General features: G+C 41.8%; 2 protein-coding genes across 18 annotated transcripts in view; both read left to right on the forward strand.

Annotated features, from left to right (window-relative positions):
- The window catches only part of LOC110529624 (vesicle (multivesicular body) trafficking 1), a 47,397-nt gene extending 32,528 nt beyond the window's left edge, over window positions 1-14,869 (forward strand). Inside the window, exons 6-8 of the mRNA XM_021611986.3 lie at window positions 8,668-8,910; window positions 10,323-10,400; window positions 13,605-14,869. Coding sequence (XP_021467661.3) covers window positions 8,668-8,910; window positions 10,323-10,400; window positions 13,605-13,750 — 467 coding nt within the window. The 3' untranslated portion in view covers window positions 13,751-14,869. The remainder of the gene's footprint in view (window positions 1-8,667; window positions 8,911-10,322; window positions 10,401-13,604) is intronic.
- A 3,373-nt stretch (window positions 14,870-18,242) lies between these two features.
- The window catches only part of adgrg6 (adhesion G protein-coupled receptor G6), a 53,908-nt gene continuing 51,838 nt past the window's right edge, over window positions 18,243-20,312 (forward strand). For 5 of the 17 annotated variants that reach the window (XM_090242950.1, XM_090242962.1, XM_090242963.1 and 2 more), the window contains exon 1: window positions 18,301-18,604. In XM_090242950.1, the coding sequence (XP_090099076.1) occupies window positions 18,603-18,604 (2 nt within the window). In that variant the 5' untranslated portion in view covers window positions 18,301-18,602. Of the gene's footprint in view, window positions 18,605-20,312 lie in introns of all 17 variants that reach the window. The other 12 variants (XM_090242959.1, XM_090242951.1, XM_090242960.1 and 9 more) reach the window with 6 other exon arrangements.

Raw genomic sequence — 20,312 nt, forward strand, 5'->3', positions numbered from 1 at the left:
CAGGAAGAGGGTGGCCCGCTGCTACTCGTCAAATGAAAATATGAAAACATGTAGACATGCTGCGGGGTAAAAATGGAAAAGAAAATTGGATGTTTCAATGATAAACAGTGACTGTAATTTAGGTGGTCATTTTGTATTTTCGACTTTCCTTTTGAGTCTTGAGTTGGTTGATTGGTTTTACTGTATTTTGATATGGGATAGATTTTCAGAGTTTTTGTATTCAATTAGGTTGTTTTGAGAAGCATTTTTTTTTCTTCATTTTATTGCTTGTACTCTTACAACCAGTAATATTATTTTCTTATGTTAAAACACCATTTATTTGACCTGTTAAAGTGGATAAATGCAGAAGACACATTTCAGTTGAAGGCATTCAGTTATACAACTGACTAGGTATCCTAATGAAACATGTGGGAATAAATCTTGCTTTGTTCAGAGGCCACAGTAACTGTATTGTCTCGGATACATATTTCCTGAACTTTCCACTTCCGAGGAGGAGATGATTAGCAATGGGAAAGGGATGGAGGAAAACACTTGTTGAAATGATGGAAAGCCAATAGGAAGCAACTTTGTTGATTAGCATATTTTCCCAGAGCTTCAACCATGGTGCTGAACCCTGGTACTGACATGTTCCGATGGAAGAGAGAGCGCACCATGCTTCCATCTGGGTAGAACAAACAAGTGCAAGCTTCATGCCATGTTTCCCACCAGTCTAGTCGGAGAAGGCAAGTTTGTTTTGTAGCCATGCCACCAAAAGATGGAAACTAGTACAGACGGATTCATTAACATTTCATAAGAACTAAGGTCACATCTCAAATAACAAAGGTGTTAAGGCCAAAGTATGGAAAGGGGTGACATTTCGGGAGAGTTTCTCTCCAATTTAACTTCAAAAGCTGCAAATACTCAACATTCTCACTCTGTCACAGGCAAAGGTATCAATAATGTATTGAAGTTTCTTTTCTAGTCCATCATTGGATGGCTCTTTCAGAACACTCAGTACCTCTGGAGTCCCCAGTGCCATTTTTGAGAGTGACTTTTGGCCAAGCAGAGGACTCATCAGCTCAGCTCTGATAAGAATCAGCACATATGTTTCGAGGCTACTTTGTTTGAATCTTATAATTGGGTTCGAAAATGTCTCATTTATGAGAGTCCTTTGGATATTAGGCGAGTTTCAGTGCAGTGGATCAATGGTCTGTGATTTCAGAACTGAAAATTAGTGTCAGCAGTGCATTTCTTTTCAAACTTTGGGACTGTCTGTCCTTTGCACAAGGCAGCAGGCGACTCAAATGTGAAACAATATTCCAAGCCTATCCACACCCATTTAAAATGCCCATCACTCCCATCTGTTATTGGCACAAATCAAGATTAAGTGGACCATGAGCGAAACCGCTCAACCACTGATCCAGTCTCTCTGCCTCCTTTAACCAATTCAGACATAATGTGAGACTAACTGCAGCTTTATCTTTACTATCTGTCTCTCACGTGGCCCTAATCGTGGGAGTTTCGTCTGATCCAAAGAGAGAGGGGGGGGGGGACATTTTATCTCAGGGCAATCAAGTTCCCGCTCTGTAAGTAAGCAGGATACAAAGCTGCTTAGTGTGTGAGGCTGTGCAGGCCAGGCAGGGGGCGGCTGTGCTGTGCAGGGCTGGCTGGCTTGTGACAGACTGGAGCAGAGCAGGGGGAGTCAGGGGAGAGTGTCTGCAGGGAAACGATCCAGTTCCTGTTTCACAGCTCCATAGGGAGAGCTATCTCAGAGAGCTCTTCGGGGACCAGCCCTCCCCTCCCCATCTGGGCCCTTGCGCATTCCTTCATATTATCCCTCAGTACTCTGGTTCTCCCTATAGACTTCCTTTTCGTATCATGACAAATGCAGACGTACTGACATTAGCCAAGATGGTTTATTTGAGTTACCCCACCCATATTATTTAACTTAGAGTCTGGGGGAAAATTGGACCAATAGGCTAGAAAAACACATATTGGCAGTGAAACTGGTTTTAAGACTGACACCGATGCATACAGTTGTGGGCGGACAAATAAATTGGCACCCTTGCACTTTTCTTAAATAATTCCCTATTTAAAATAAGCAGAAATTGGAGAAAAAAACGTTGGTCTCCGCTAGGGATATTGTGCTCATGAAATTTTGTCAGCAGGTGATTGTCAAGCAAATAACTGCCGTTCTCACGATAATTGACTGTTAATTAACATAAACACATTTAGCATCTCCTGTCTTCCACACACAGCCTGCAAGCCATTGATGCAGACCTTTGGAACTTATACATTTTAATAAGTCCATTTTAATATAGCCTACACCATCACAATAAATCCATTATTTATTTTAGACAGGTCTCTTAAGAAACATCATATGAAGAAAATGTAGTCTATTGACCATAAGGTGCTACAGAGGGTAGTGCGTACGGCCCAGTACATCACTGGGGCCAAGCTTCCTGCCATCCAGGACATATATACTTGGGGTGGCAGGTAGCCAGGTGGTTAGAGCTTTGGGCCAGTAACCGAAAGGTTGCTAGATTGAATCCCCGAGCTGTCAAGGTAAATATCTGTTGTTCTGGCCCTGAACAAGGCACTTAACCCACTGTTCCTAGGCTGTCATTGTAAATAAGAATTTGTTCTTAACTGACTTGTCTAGTTAAATAAAGGTTAAATAAAATAAAAATGTACTAGGCAGTGTCAGAGGACCCATGTTGTAGACTGTTCTCTCTGCTACCGCACAGCAAGCGGTACCGGAGCGCCAATTCTAGGTCCAAAAGGCTTCTTAACAGCTTCTACCTCCAAGCCTGCTGGACAATTAATCAAATGGCCACCCGGACTATTGCCACCTTTGTTTTTTACACTGGTGCTACTCACTGTTTATTATCTATACATAGTCATAGTCACTTTACCCCTACCTACATCTACAAATTACCTCGACTAACCTCTAGCCCCGCACATTGACCTGCACATAGCCTCATTGTTATTTTATAGGTACTTTTTAAATTTTTAAATGTATTTATTAAATATTTTCTTAACTGCATTGTTGGTTATGGGCTTGTAAGTACGTATTTCGGCGCATGTGACAATTAGAATTAGATTTATTTTGATTTCAGAAGAACAGAATATCGTACTCTGAGTTGTCCTTATGTTAGGCCCTGATCTGGCTATGCAGTATGGCTGTGAGCTACACTAGTTAATTTAGCAAGCAGTATTTGCTTAGAATTTCGTGGCATTATTTTATAGTATGAAGAATGTGACTCTAATGACGATTTTTTTTAAAGTTGCGTGAAAGGCATGCACTCTGCTTTGTTTTTTGCACAGGCTGAACACACTTTATCAGTCTCTCATTCACAAATTGACAAGCACTTGATAATGCCTTAAATTTACGGGCTGAATTCCCTTGTGTGGCCGTAATGCTCCCTTACAAAAATCCATTCCCTTTGCAGCGAGTGGCCATTGTGCCCTTGGGCTGAATATAATAATTATAATTCCCTTCTCCCAGCTGCGTGCCAAAGCACCTCACGCACATAGCTCTCCATCACGTGATCGGGTCTTTTTCACAGGCAACAAGTGACGACCGACACATCTGGGACAAAGATGCGCGCGTCCTTTTCCGGGCCGCATAGTGAAGATATTGGAATAACTGTCCACATTTACTTTTCGTCAGCCTTCAAGATGAGTTGGCCTAATGAACAGCAAAAGCACTAGCCTCTGTCAATCTACTATCCCACATAGTACAACAGTTGACCTATTCTGTGCGAGATGTAAATATTCCAAACATATTCTGGGACAGTTGTGGGATGTGATAGATCCCAAATTAATAAAACCACTAGCATAAAAAAAAAAAATGTTTTAAGCAGTGAGCCTGACTGAACAAATGATAATGTTTGGCTGAAAATGTTGATCAACTATTAGGCTATTTCTTCACATTGTAAGTGCAGCAATGCGCACACGGCAGTAGGCTATTCGCGTGAATGTTCCATTTGCTGAAAAACACCATTCTCAAAAGTGACCACAAATGCGATTATGAATGTAATGCGTTTATTATAAAGATGAAAATTATCTTCCCCAAACTTGAAACTTGCGCACTGCGTATGTACAGTTGAAGTTTACATACATACATGTTGGAGTCATTAAAACTTGATTTTCAACCACTCCACAAATTTCATGTTAACAAACTATAGTTTTGGCAAGTCGGTTAGGACATCCACTTTGTGCATGACACAAGTAATTTTTACAACAATTGTTTACAGACAGATTATTTCACTAATAATTCAAGGTATCACAATTCCAGTGGGTCAGAAGTTTACATACAATAAGTTGACTGTGCCTTTAAACAGCTTGGAAAATTCCAGAAAATGATGTCATGGCTTTAGAAGCTTCTGATAGGCTAATTGACATCATTTGAGTCAATACCTGTGGATGTATTTTAAGGCCTACCTTCAAACTCAGTGCCTCTTTGCTTGACATCATGGGAAAATCAAGAGAAATCAGCCAAGACCTCAGAATTTTTTTTTGTAGATCTCCACAAGTCTAGTTCATCCTTGGGAGCAATTTCCAAACGCCTGAAGGTACCACGTTCATCTGTACAAACAATAGTACACCAGTATAACCATCATGGGACCACACAGCCGTCATACCTCTCCGGAAATAGACGAGTTCTGTCTCCTAGAGATGAACGTACTTTTGGTGTGAAAATGCAAATCAATCCCAGAACAACAGCAAATGACCTTGTGAAGATGCTGGAGGAAACAGGTACAAATGTATCTATATCCACAGTAAAACGAGTCCTATATCGACATAACCTGAAAGAACATTTGTGGGCAGAACTAAAAAGGTGTGTGCGAGCAAGAAAGCCTAGAAACAGACTGTTACACCAGTCCTATCAGGAGGAATGGGCCAAAATTCACCCAACTTATTGTGGGAAGCTTGTGGAAGGCTACCCGAAGCATTTAACCCAAATTAAACAATTTGAAGGCAATGCTAGCAAATACTAATTGAGTGTATGTAAACTTCTGACCCACTGGGAATGTGATGAAGGAAATGAAAGCTGAAGTAAATCGTTCTCTCTACTATTATTCTGACATTTCTCATTCCTAAAATAAAGTGGTGATCCTAACTGACCTAAAACAGGGAATTTTTATTAGGATTAAATGTCAGGAATTGTGAAAAACTTAGTTTAAATGTATTTGGCTAAGGTGTATGTAAACTTCCGACTTCAACTGTATGCCAGTTAGGCTCTACACCTGTTGTAAATCCCCTGCATGGGGCATCCAAATCACTAAGACCACCCCTGTCTATGTGCAGGACATCATGAAATCAGCAGATTATCAAGGTCTTTTGGAGTGCAATGTTCAATCCAGTGTCCAAAAACTGTCTGTGTAGAAGGCAGTGGATCTTCCAGAAAGACAACAACCCCAAACACACACAAAAAGCACCCTGGAAAGGTTCAAGAAGAAACGCTGGACTGTTCTGGAGTGTCCAGCGAAGAGTCCTGACCTGAATCTCATCCAAAATCTATGGTGAGAGCTGAGATTAGCAGTTGGTGGAGGGCACCCCTCAAACATTGAAGAATTAGAGCAGTCTGTTTCCAAAGAGTGGGACAAATTGCCAGTAGAAGGGTGCAGCAAGCTCATTGATGGCTACAATAAACATTTGTTGGCAGTTATCTTGGCCAAAAGCTGTGCAACCAAATACTAGCTCCATGGTGCCAATCATTTTTTCCATGTACATTTTTCTACCCTTTTAAATAAAATTGGTTCTGCAATGTTGAAAATCCAATAACAAGGTGTGGGGAACAAAAGTATTCCAATTTCAACTTATTTTAGAAGAAACATAATTATTTAAGAAAAGTGCTAGCTTGCTGATATGTTTTGCCGCAACTGTATATGAAAATGTGTTATCGTCTGTTTTTCATTCATCTCACACTTCCTACAGTATGTCCTAAGTGGTGTCAAATATAGCACATAGAATGTTTGATTTTTAAACTCTGAAAATACACTACGTGACCATAAGTATGTGGACACCTGCTAGTCGAACATCTCATTCCAAAATCATGGGCGTTAATATGGAGTTGGACCCCCATTTGCTGCTATAATGCCCTCCACTCTTCTGGGAAAGCATTCCACTAGATTTTGGGGCATTGCTGCGGGGACTTGCTTCCATTCAGCCATGAGCATTAGTGAGGTCGGGCACTGATGTAGGGCGATTAGGCCTGGCTCGTCTAGAATGTTGTTGAAATGCTGTAGCATTAAGATTACAGGAACTAAGGGGCCTAGCCCAAACAATGAAAAACAGCCCAGTACCATTATTCGTCCTCCACCAAACTTTACAGTTGGCACTATGAATTGGGGCAGGTAGCGTTCTCCTGGCATCCGCCAAACTCAGATTCGCCCGTTGGACTGACAGATGGTGAAGCGTGATTCATCTCTCCAGAGAAAGTGTTTGCACTGCTCCACTGATTCCAATGGCGGAGAGCTTTGCACCACTCTAGCCGGCGCTTGGCATTGCACATGGTTATCCTAGGCTTGTGTGTGGCTGCTCAGCCATGGTTACCGATTTCATGAAACTCCAGACGAACAGTTATTGTGCTGACGTTGCTTCCAGTGGCAGTTTGGAACACGGTAGTGTTACAGGCGGTTCAGTTCTGTGAGCTTGGGTGGTCTACCACTTTGCGTATGAGCCATTCTTGCTCATATACGTTTCCACTTCACAGTAACAACACAGTTGAACGGGGCAGCTCTAGCAGGGCAGAAATATGACACTGACTTGTTGGAAAGGTGGCATCCTATGACAGTGTCACATTGAAAAACACTGAGCTCTTCAATAAGGCCACTCTGCTGCTAATGCTGTGTGCTCGATTTTATACACCTTTCAGCAATGGGTGTGGCTGAAATAGACGAATCCACAAATTTGAAGGGTCCACATACTTTTGTGTGTATATATAGTGTATGGATGTAATATAATATTTTCTTTAAATTAAATGTGCTCACTCCAAAATATGTTTTGAACATATTACTTTTAATGAGTCTAAAGAATAGGTGCCTTACCCATTTTAAATGGAATTTCCTTTTTTCATTTTCTTCAGTACTGGATTTAAGCTTTTTCTTCTGGGAATTGGCTCACTGTGCTATATAAACATATGGTGCATATCGTAGCTCAAAGACAGAGTAGATCACTTTTTCCAATTCAAGCTGATATAAGTTCAGTACACACAACACTTCAAATCATGTTTTTGTCTGAATAGACTTTTAAAGTAAAATATGTTTAGTCTGCTATACATCACTAATCAAGTACTTGTGTTTTAATCTTAGGCTTCCCTTTTGCATAACAAAACTTAGGCTAATGCTTTATGTTTTTCCACTTACTGTTTCCAACTTACTGTTCCTATGTACTGTATGTACATCGTTCCAAATGAGCAGTATGTAGGCATTCGGCACATTGCCCCAAAGTGGCCATTTAATTCATCTCAGCAAATCCTTGCCAAGAAGCTGTCGCAGTGTGTTGGAAGCTCAGATCCACTTCCATAGCTGTAGGGTTTACTGTAGCATTCCTTTGCATCAGTGGTTGCATGAAAGAAAAGAGTGGCTCCTTGGTGACTCATTCCTCATGTTGCATGAGGAGAGGATGGCTGGTCTGGGACCTGGTGCTGCACGGTCTGTGATCTGGTGCTGCACGGTCTGTGACCTGGTGCTGCACGGTCTGGGACCTGGTGCTGCACGGTCTGGGACCTGGTGCTGCACGGTCTGGGACCTGGTGCTGCACGGTCTGGGACCTGGTGCTGCACGGTCTGGGACCTGGTGCTGCACGGTCTGGGACCTGGTGCTGCACATAGTTTAAACTTGAAGCATACCGACGGTCTGACTCCTCAATGAAAAATGAATTAAACAAAACCGATTTTAGATGAAGGCATATTGCGAGTAAAATCCACATGATTGAAAGATAATGTTGGTGATGTTTGGAAGGGAATTACTAAGATAAAGTGTAGCAGTCTGTTGGGCTCACACTTCCTACAGTATGTCCTAAGTGGTGTCAACACTAAAAGTGTTTCGAGCCTGACAGAATTGTAACACGTACTTTGCATTTGTGTCATTTACCAGATACTCTTATCCAGAGCGATTTACACTTAGTGCATTCATCTTAAGATAGGTTGGACATCCACATATCACAGTCATAGTAAGTAAATGTTTCCTTAATAAAGTTGCGATCAGTAAAGTCTGAGCTAGTAAGGGGGGAAAAAAGTACAGTGCGAGTGTTTAGTTCACAATTCTTGCATTTATTTATTTATTTTGCTCTTGGATTATTTGAGATACTCTTTGAAGAGGTTGGGCTTCAGATGTTGTTAGAAGATGGGCAGGGACTCTGATGACCTAGCTTAAATTGTTATAGTTCCTAGCTATATTGAGTCAGCCTCTGATATTGTTGCCACAGCACGGTAATGATGTAACTCAGTGGGTAGTCTACCAGCATGTTCATCTGCGGAAAATTGATTTTATTGCAAATATTTATAGATGTATACCTCATGTAGCTAACACTCAGTCTTGCATAAGTTCTGCCTCATCAGAATATGGGGTCGGTGTATTGTCATCTTGAAAAAAAGGTTAGGGCAAATCTACAATATAAGTTCCCTGACAAAAGTCTGAGGGACTACAAACTACACTTTTTGTCTTCCTGTCTCCCAAGATGAGGAGTATGGTGCTGAGGGTGGAGGGGGACCGTCGTACCAGTCCTCCCAACCTGCTCAGCCCCAGTCTCCACCCCATTCCCAGCCCGGCTTTGGGGATCCAGACCAGGGGCCAGGGTCCATGGGGGGTCCCCCCTACCCTCAGGGTCCGGGGTCCATGGGGGGTTCCCCCTACCCCCCCACCAACTACAACAACATCCACATCCCTCCTGGAGCCCACTGTCCAGCTAACACACCTGCAGGTAGAGTATGGGACCTCTACACACCACCCTATCACTCAGCAGAGCCTCAGGAAATGATACAATACCATCAGAATCTATAGGACCCATATGGACTCTTGATCAATTCCTCTCTGCAGTCTTGCTATGTCATTACAATCCTGATCAGCAACCAACAGCTAATTTGACTAATTCTTCATCTAACCATTAGGAAAATTTTCACAAACCTGATGTATAATAGACTGGTGTTCTTGTGTTGAAGTTAAGACAAATTGTATCCACTGGCATAACTGGAGTACAGCTTGGCTCAAGCCCGTGGGATCAACTTTGCCATTAGATCCGTTTTTGTATGTTCTGGCATGGTCGACAAGCATAGAAAAAGGGCCTAATCATTTTTCCTTTGCAGCTCTTTGTGAGTGGAGGGACAGTATTGTGTCTATGAACCCTATGACTGCTTTCTTTGTGGCTGACTTGGGTGTTGTCACATATCACCCAGAAAACAATTACCTCACACAAAGCAGCCAACACTGTCATTTGTAACAGCCCCACCAGATAATGACCAACTAGATATGTTTGTTTATTCATTCTCTAGTGGTTCTTATTAATATGTCACAGGCTCATTAAAGTAGTTGTTGATGTAATATGGACAGTCAAGATGTATTCCTTATTGACTCAGGCTTGGCAGGCTGTGGTACCAGAGGTCTGTCTGTCTGCCCTCTCTCTCTTCACCTTTTAAAGATCAAAGCCAAAGCGAAGCCAGGGGTGAGGGCAGGGGCTCAGTGGGAGCAGGGTCCATTCTGAGGCTCAAATAGATTTTCCCTGGATGCCCAGGGCCTGCCTGTGTCCTCTGTGCCTGGAAGCCAGTAAGCTAATCACAAATGACACAGGCAGGCCCTAGGCCTCAGGGGAAAAGCATTCTATGAGAGCCTCAGTGACCCATCTCCACCCAGTGACCCCTGAGGTTCTCTGGTGCTAATTGAATCAGGGGCGGCACACTGCAGACTCCAGGACCTGCAAAAGAAACACATGAAATATAGCTGCACAGATTTCCCCTGTGACCTCCCTTGTTATGTTGTACCTATGTATCTGGAGCCTCTCAATGCAGGTTTTTTGGGGGGTCTATAAATTGAGGCGCAAAATTTACATTGCTCCAGATTACATCAAATCTGACCTTGTTTTCATTGTAGTTTACCAGTAAATCGTCCATTTGGCTCGAGTCAGAAATGTAATGAGGCCTGAGCAGCTCTCTGCTCTCTAACAGCATTCAAACCACTTCTCTTCTTTATACATCATAAAGTCATATCACAGCGTTAGCCAACACATTTCTTGGTTGTGGCGTAGCAGAAGTTGAAAGTGCCCTGTATGGTTTTTCCTGGACTCTAGAGGATCTGGGTGGACTAGAATAACTCTTCCCCGTTCCCCTGTGTTGTTTACAGGAGAGCCCATTAAACCAGTGCCTGTTCCCCGAAGCATTCCGGCAGTCGACCCCTCACTGCTGAGTGCCACTCAGGAAGGTAAGGACAGGGATGGCATAGTACCCCCTTCCCTTCCCCAAGCACCCTGGGGCTCACCACACCCACACCCCAAAACCACCATGCCACACCTGCTGTCCCACAGACCTCTGTGGAAAATCCTGACTGCTGAGTTTTTACAACATGAAGACCCTACAGCTCATCTGAAGTGGCCAGGATGAGATGGTTCCCCTCTTGGCTGTGAGGAGACGAAGGGGGGGTGGGGGATGGAGAGGGAGACTGGCAGGTCTCCTCATAAAACGGTTTATGGAAAACAGACTGTGGGCTCTCGGTTTCCAGCACTGGTGGGAAAAATATGACCACAGACAAACCCAAATAATCAGTCTGTGGCTGATGAAAAGAAAATGACTACATGAACAATTGCAGTGTCATAGCAATGTGGCTTTAATAAATCATAATGAATAGAGAGCAGAATACACAGCATTGGGTTGGCATGAGAGGTGATAATTACGTGGCTTACTCAGCAGAGTCTAGTTTAGTAGTGTTGTAGGACGTATGTATGGGGGGAACATTACCAAAAACACTGAGGCAAATGAAACATTTTCTCTGCTTGAAGTGTATAGAATAAAAGTGTCCAGTATAATATAATTTACAAAAAGCAGATCACCCATAATCTGGCTGGATCTAATCCTACTTAAGTGGTTGAGTTAGAGTTTCTGTAGATTCAAATTCTAAGCTAGGACTCTAACCTTTCAAAGCCAAGCAAAATAAGAGTATAGGGTCTGGCTCCAGCAGATACCTTCTCACGCCACAGACGCTGTTAGACATACGAGATGAGACCAAATTCTTGAATGGTGCCAGATAGGATGATGCGTTATCTCCACCAACAGCACGGGTGGTGAAATTACATTTAGATTTAGAAGCTAGTGTGTACTAGCTGTCTGCTAGCTAGCTACAGTGTGCTAGCTAGCTAGCACGTAATACTTAGCTGCACAAGTAACAGTGGTTAGTGTAATGCCCTGGACCAGAGCTAGTGCGCTGCCTAGTATGTAAGTAGCACACTGACACCCTGGAACGAAGCTACTGACTCACGCGATACACGAGACCAACAAATGTCTACAGGTTGTGCCAGCACGTACCGTTTGAGACACAAAAATACAATTTGAGATGCATGTGCTTTGAGGTTCCCAGACCATGCAGCGTCAGCACGCATTATCTGAATCTGGACGCTTCTCAAATAAGACTTTCTAAGTACTGTATATAGACATTCTCTTTCTCTTTTTGAGACAGCGTTAGGCGACGTTGAGAGCGCAGTCTTTGACCAGACCATTTACTCTTCCCCCAAACCACCATAGTCCCTGTGCCCAAGAACACGAAGGCAACCTGCCTAAATGACTAGCACTCACGTACGACCCGTAGCACTCACGTACGTAGCCATGAAGTGCTTTGAAAGGCTGGTAATGGCTCACATCAACACCATTATCCCAGAAACTCTAGACCCACTCCAATCTGCATACCGCCCAAACAGATCCACAGATGATGCAATCTCTATTGCACTCCACACTGCCCTTTCCCACCTGGACAAAAGGAACACCTATGTGAGAATGCTATTCATTGAATACAGCTCAGCCTTCAACACCATAGTACCCTCAAAGCTCATCACTAAGCTAAGGATCCTGGGACTAAACACCTCCCTCTGCAACTGGATCCTGTACTTCCTGATGGGCCGCCCCCAGGTGGTGAGGGTAGGTAGCAACACATCTGCCAAGCTGATCCTCAACACTGGAGCCCCCCAGGGGTGAGTGCTCAGTCCCCTCCTGTACTCCCTGTTCACCCATGACTGCATGGCCAGGCACGACTCCAACACCATCATTAAGTTTGCAGACGACACAACAGTGGGAGGCCTGATCACCGACAATGACGAGACAACCTATATGGAGGAGGTCAGAGACCTGGCCGGGTGGTGTCAGAATAACAACCTATCCCTCAAGAGTTTGTTAATTGAAATGCATTCCAGGTGACAACCTCATGAAGCTGGTTAAGAGAATGCAAAAGAAAACTTTTGACTGGTAGTGTACTTAGCCTTACTAGGCTCATAGCATCTAATGCCTTTGGATTCACTTTTAGAAACACCGGTTTGACCAGAGTCTGTGGCTTCAGACTCATGCGATGGTGCCTGGAGAGCAGATCAGCAGCAGAAAATACCCTCTCCACGCTTGCAGAGCCACTGGGGATGCTAAACACCCTTCGGGCCACTCTTGCCAGGCTGGGCAGGGATGCGGATTTGTATTTTTACTTTTCTATAGGTAGGCCTAAAGATTTTTAGGCAAAATAACCCTATCAAAACAGAACGCTCTTTAAAAGAGTTATTATGTCAGGCCTATTGGGCCAAAATCAATGATAGAACGAAAATTAACAAACTTTTTAAGAGATCTGATTTTTATGTTTATAAATACTTTGCTACAATGAGTCACTTAGCTAGCTACCCGCCTCATTTATTTGTGTTATGTGCACGTACTACACCATCATCCTTTCAGGATACGTGTCTTTTCAGATTCCACAATGATTCTTTCGTTGTGGGCACTACATCACCGCACTCCCTCTCATGCTCTTGGTCCTCCTCATCTTTGTCACCTTGACAAAGTCGCCTTGATTTTGCACCTGCGTAGTATTTTAAGTGTCTTTATGAAAATATTTTGCGAACTCCTGACAGTAGCTAAAGCAAGAGGCAATAGCAGCACACAAGTACCCTACAAATGCATGCTGGGCTATAAATGCCCTGAGCTGGTGAAGTGAGCGCTACTGGAGCAGTACTGGAGTTAAATTGGAGCGGGCGAGAAGGCCGACACTCCAGCCTTTGGGAAACGCGCTCCGCACTCCAGTCAAATTGGGCACGCTCCGCTCACGTACTCTGGTCTTGACTGACATGGTTCTTTAAGAGTTCTAAATAGCGTCTTCTATTGAAAAATAGTCATGGGACGTATGGCCAGCGTCTCAAATTCTGGTGATATTGAATAGGGAGGTTGGATTTGGAATATGTTTTGAGTTAAAAGGTAAATCAGAGAGCTATGTCAGGCTGGTGCTAACTCAGTTGATGACCTAATACGGTGGGTCAGTGAGCGAGTAACGGGTGGTGTGTGTTACTCAGACACACAATCTCTCTTAATTAAGGGATCACATAGAATGTATCTTTCATTTTCAATAATTACTCGTCTCAAAGGAACACCTAATGCTCTGTCTCGGCAGGTGACGTGCGCCTCACGCCAGAGGACTACACCAGGGCTCAGAAGTACTGCAAGTACGCTGGCAGCGCCCTGCAGTATGAAGACGTGGGCACGGCGGTGCAAAATCTGCAGAAGGCCCTCAAATTACTGACCACTGGAAAAGAATGAGACCCATTGTCCCTGGGTGTCACTGTATTGCTGATCTGGTCCAGAAGAGACCATTAGCCTCTAGTCTACGGCATGCGTCTGAAGAGAGCAATTCTGTCCCAAGCCTTCAACATCACTGTAAACAACAATGACATCTGTGTCTCCATATTGGACTCCTGTTGTGTAGCTTCCAACATGGCTGTCCATGACTAGAGTGAAGCGCTCAATAAAGACTTCCTGAGCCTGTATATTAAAACGGTGCATCCTTCCTCTATTAGCACAGTATCCACCTTATTAGTTTCCACTAGCAACTAACTGACTGTTTTGATAACACACATCCCCTCCTTATGCATGTATGTTTTGGGGACATGCTCAGCGTTTGCAGTTCATAATACTTTAAGACTACACAGTTTCTCTCGTTAAACTTAATTTATAGGCCAATGCTTCAAAAGATTATTATCAGGGGACATTATTGATCTGCCCTTTACTGTGTTTTCAAATCAGTATCTATTTATCTCCTTTTCTTTGGTGAAAGACTGTCCTTTCTGCATCAACACAATTTAAATAAATGTTTTAAAGTGATTTATTAATGCTTGGTGCTCTGTTTGTACTGATGCTGTCTGCTTTAGTACACAGAGCTGTACAAACAAAACTGTCCAAGCAAGTTGAAGACTTGTTCATGTTTACTTTGTGTGATGGCTTCTTGGGGAGGGCGCAGTCAGAGAGGGGACATTTGGGGCCAGTTTCCCCAGACGTAGATTAAGCCTAGTCCTGGACTAAAAAACTATTTTAATGGAGAGTCTTCATTGTGCATGTTTTTTATTCTAGGACTAAGCTTAATCTGTGTCCAGGAAACCGCCTCATAGAGAACTAATTCCAAGGGTACGGTAATGTCACTATAGTTGAAAGCGCTTCCCTTACTTTAACACTAAACTTGTAATTTTGTATGTAGTCAACTTTGACTGAGCAGTTGATCAGTCCATCCTCAAATATGCAAAAGTTCCTTAGTGTGTTTTATGTTTCTGATTTCTTTAATTTTTCATTTAAACTCCCTTGTTTTGTTTTTTACATTTTCTAGTCAATGTGTACTTAATGTAAATTAAGGACTCATTTGACCATTATTAAAACAAATCAATTGAAGTGTTTAGGTCATTGTTCATTATTTAATACATTTCCATAAGGATTTTGAATTGGAAAGTAATTAAGCATGCCAGTGCTCCACCGTAGAGACAGCAACAGTCCCAGTTGATGGGTTATTTGAATAAATATATCCAGAACGTGCGATTGCTGTCTCCACTTCAAATGTGTGCTGAACAAAAATATAGACGAAACATGAAACAATTTAAAAAATGTTATTGAGTTACAGTTCATACAAGGAAATCAGTCAATTGAAATAAATGAATTAGGCCCTAATCTATGGATTTCACATGACTGTGCAGGGGCAAAGCCATGGGTGGGCCTGGGAGGGCCCACTTGGGAGCCAGGCCCAGCCAATCCGAATGAGTTTTCCCCCCACAAAAAGGGTTTTATTACAGACAGAAATATTCCTGTTTCATCAACTGTCCGGGTGGCTTCTCACCGACGATCCAGTAGGTGAAGAAGCCGTTTGTGGAGGTCCTGGGCTGGCGTGGTTACACGTGGTCTGCGGTTGTGAGGCAGGTTGAACATACTGCCAAATTCTCTAAAATGAGTTTAAAGGTGGCTTATGGTAGAGAAATTAACATGAAATTATCTGGCAACAGCTCTGGTGGACATTCCTGCAGTCGGCATGCGAGTTGCATGCTCCCTTAACTTGAGACATCTGTGGCATTGTGTTGTGTGACAAAACTGCACATTTTAGAGTGGCCTTTTATTGTCCCCCAGCCCAAGGTGCACCTGTGTAATGAACATGCTGTTTAATCGGCTTCTTGATATGCCACACCTGTCTGGTGGATGGATTGTTTTGGCAAAGGACAAATGCTCTCTAACAGGGATGAAAACAAATGTGTGCACAAAATTTGAGAGAAATAAGCTTTTTATGTATGTAAAATGTCTGGGATCTTTTATTTCAGCTAATGAAACATGAGAATAACACTTTACACATTGCATTTATATTTTTGTTCAGTATATTTAACTAATTTGCTCTGTTTATGTAACTAAGCTCTGAAAATGACCTTCTCCAAGTCATTATCCCCTAATGTCTCTTACTGCTCCTTGGATAATGGTAATTTAACTAATTTATAGCCATCAACCATTATTAAATTGTGCTGAAACTCTTAAGAGCAGATAATTGAGTGGACCTCATAGTGGAATATTCACTCTGCGGGCACATTAAAAGGAACGCTTGAATGTGCAATTTGAGAAAATTAGATTAAAGGTGTGAACAAGAACTTCTAATATTTATAATGTAATTTCAAGAGGCATAGAAAGTAAACCTGTAATGAACTACATGATTGCTGACTGACATTTTTGAGTCGTGCATTTCCAAAATACCACATATTTACTGTTTAACCCCACTTATGTTTAGTAAATTAATCCGGTTTCTGTGTTCCACTCCATTTGAGTGTCCCAAGCCCTTTACTTATTAAGGAAATAATCAATTAGTCGCCCGGGTCACGTTTTGTTTTGCTCAACCTGTTCAAAGTGATTATCATGCCTAGATTCTTGATGTCATTGCGCTCATTGTCTTATCTTCAATGCCTGCCTATTGCCTTAAGAGTTACAGAAAGGGTATTGAACTGTCACCACCAGCATGTATTTTCCTGACTCCCTTCCTCTTTGTTGAAGGGCATTGGGGTTGATGCAAATGAAAATCAGGTGGATTCCTTGCACATGTCTATTCTAGCTGTAAGGTCATTGGGGGAGAAAAGTCACCCGTCAGCTGAAATAGGTCATTCTCTGACAGTGACCGTGAATAACAGTACAATGTCATGTCATCACATGGCAGTTATGTCCTCTAAATCCTTGCATTAAATATTGAAAGTATACCCCCTCTTACACACACGATGTAAACACTCTTTTCATGAGATCAATACTGGCTCTACTGAGCTCACATATGACAGTACTGTGGGGAACGTCAGCTGGGTTTGATCATCCCTTTCAGTCATGATTCATTGTTATGTACTGGTAGGAGAACAGCCACTTCTTTGGCTTTTGTGAAAGTTTAAAGCCTCTCCTCTCCGCCATATAAAACAGCTGTGCTGTCCCAAGCTATACAAGAAACTCACAACTGGAAACCATACTTTAAAATGAGTTTGACTTTTTCATCACCCCATAAGAGTCAATGTGGATAAAGTGCTTCCCATTAGTTTCATTCAAATATCTCTCATACTCATTCATCTTTATTGAACTCCCAACCCAACTGAGCTGATAGAACCACAGTGACTTTATTGTAGTTCTATATACAATAGAAGACATGTAATTTAGTCTTTTAGCTGTGGATAAACCTCATCTACATCAAAGTGATGGCTGTGGAGACCAAAAAGCTAAAAAAGTGGATACGGCATGCAAATTCAGATATCCAACTCTCTTGAGAGTTATCACAAAGGAAGATTATCTGAACTGACGTTTGAAGCAAATGATGGATCAAAAAGCCAACAAATCAAAGTCTGTTAATTGTACAAAGTCTGTTAATTTTGGACTACAGTCCAAAATGTAACTTGTTTCAGTCTTGTCCTCCCTCATTTTAATTTAGCAGTAGTTTCCAATAACAATAGTGTGTTTATTTCATTGTGGCATACACAATCCATAGGCCTTGTCAGACAGACTTGTGCTGTAGCTCCCGAGTGGCCCAGTGGTCTATGGCACTGCATCTCAGTGCAAGAGGCGTCACTACAGTCCCAGGCTGAAATTCAGGCTGAATCACATCTGGCTGTGATTGGGAGTCCCATAGGGTGGCACAGAATTGGCCCAGCATTGTCCAGGTTTGCCCTGGGTAGGCTGTCATTGTAAATAAGAATTTGTTCTTAACTGACTTGCCTTGTTAAATAAAAAAACTAAAATAATTATAACAATTTTAAAAAGCGCAGACAGAACACAAAAAAAATGTCCTGGGACTAATACAGTGGTACAAAAAGTACCCAATTGGCATACTTGAGTGAAAGTAAAGATGCCTTAATAGAAAATGACTCAGGTAAAAGTGAAAGTCACCCAGTAAAATACTACTTGAGTAAAAGTCAAAAAGTATTTGGTTTTAAATATTCTTAAGTATCAAAGTAAAAGTGTAAATGAGTACCTAGATCAGACTCATGATGATAAGGGATGTTCTCTTGAAACAATTTCCCTGTCCTGCTAAGCATTCAAAATCTAACGAATAATTAAAAAGTACATTATTATCTTAAGGAATGTAGTGAAGTAAAAGTAAAAGTTGTCATAAATATAAAACGTAAAGTACAGATACCAAAAAAAAGCTACTTAAGTAATACTTTCAAGTATTTTTTACTTAAGTACTTTACACCACTGGACTAATAACTGTAAATGTAAATGTAATTAGTCCATTTTCAGTGTGATGGAGAAGCAACTTAGAATTCTAGGTGATTCTGAGCACATTTTCTTAAATGTTCTTACCCCTCGGGACTTTGGGGTGGGGCGCCAGAGTGAGAGAGAACGTCCTCCAGCTGTGTGCAAGGACACGCTCCTTGAATGTTAAAACTACTTTGCTGCTGTTTCAAGCATCTTGCGTGACAGGAACAGGGTCAACCGTCGATTTGAGGTTTCGACTTTGTGATAAGCGCGTGTTTTGCGTTTATACACTGAATTAAGTTTTGAAACGTCGGCGTGGCACGAATTTGAAGAAGTTGCCAAAAGTTTTCAAAAACGGAAAAATCCAGTCGGATCGACAGCGGAGTAGATAATATGATCCTTCAATGAGACCAGCTCCCTCTCCAATAAGAGGATGTAAGTTGTAAATGTTTTTGTTGTTGTTCATGACGTTATTGTCAGACGCTTTACTTTTCGATTGTCTTGGAGATAATTGACCTGAGTGTGACCAGAGGATCAATGAATGTCACATTGTTGTCAGTTTATGTGTTTATTTACAACATTAGCGGATTGACTTTGAGAATGGTCCTACAGTTTATGAATTAATCTTCTATAGCAGTACATCAAGACATGCTAAATTATTACATGCTAAATGTATGTATGATATGACATAAGGTAAACTCAACTACTTTTGAGGTAGGCCTAGTGAAAATAGTCTACATTATAGCTGAGGAACGCTAAACTCTCTTATCTCAAATCGAACGGAGTTGAGCGTTCCTCAGCAACCTACATTACAGAGAACAGTTTTTTTAAAGTGATTTTCCCCCTAGCTCAATTATTGAAGACACTACTGAACACTCCATTTAGTGAAATGCTTGTTATTCCATCTCTTTGGCTGCTGTGTTGGTGTGGAGTAGCCTATACCACATTTTTAAGTATCATTAAGCACTTTTAAACAATATTTTGTGTCTTCATGAAGACTATGCCATGACATGTATTATCTTCTGAAGTGCAGTCAGCATGTGAGAAATTGTTATCGAAAGAGTGGTCTTATTATGTGCTTACTTACTTGTGTTACACAACCTAGAACACATTCATCTAAAAGTTGAATGATTACAGCAGACTAAATTTACAGCTGCCAGTCAGTTCCACCAGGTCCTAAATGTGAAACTTCTGACTGGACAGAACATTTTAGGAGATGTGAGATGAAGTCATAGAGAATCTGTTGAAAGGAAGATGAATAGTCTGTGCTTGTCCAGGTGACTGAAATCAGACACACCACTAAATTGGGGGATTTAATGATAAATGAAAGATCTAATGGCCCTCATATTCTGAGACAGGCAGCTCTGTGATGACGCTATACCATGATAAGGTTGAGAAAGACAGGCCTTTACATATAATCAAGAATGTGTCTGAAGATGGTTCATGATTCCAACCATCTTAACAACTGGATAGTTCTCTACGATGATTAATCAGTTTGAATATTGGTAATGGTGTAACAGTTTTAAACTTTAGTCCGTCCCCTCGCCGGGCTCGAACCAGGGACCCTCTGCACACATACAACTGACACCCACAAAGCATCGTTACCCATCGCGCCACAAAAGCGAGTGACGTCACCGATTGAAACTCTATTAGTGCGCACCACCACTAACTAGCTAGCTAGCCATTTCACATCGGTTACACTGGTATATTAATTTACAACTGGTCATTTGTTAGTATGGGTTTGATGGATATGCAGTACAGTCCTTCCATCCTCTCTACCAGATGAATTGAAGTCTTTATGTGGTCTCCAAGGGACGCGGAGAACTGACCTCAGCTTGTTTTGCGTTCATATTAACATATTTTGAGAGAAACAACTCAACAAAGACCAAATTTCTCTAATGTCAGAAATTGCATGAATATATGAATATGAATGTATGTAATAAGTGCGCAATTTATTGAGTTTGTTCGCTCAGCCCTAATGTTATAAATTATGTATTAAGATTTAATTAACTTCCTTATGCAAAACAAGTTCTACATTGGGAAATACTGCTGTCTACTACACTGTTTAAACTACTGGCAAATTAAAAGAAGCAATTGTTAGAAATTGAAAGTTTCAATGTAATCTGTCTGTCTGCATATTTCA

Source organism: Oncorhynchus mykiss, chromosome 8 (assembly GCF_057628025.1).
Source record: "Oncorhynchus mykiss isolate SJ-2025 chromosome 8, ASM5762802v1, whole genome shotgun sequence".
In the NCBI taxonomy this organism is placed as follows: Eukaryota; Metazoa; Chordata; class Actinopteri; order Salmoniformes; family Salmonidae; genus Oncorhynchus; species Oncorhynchus mykiss.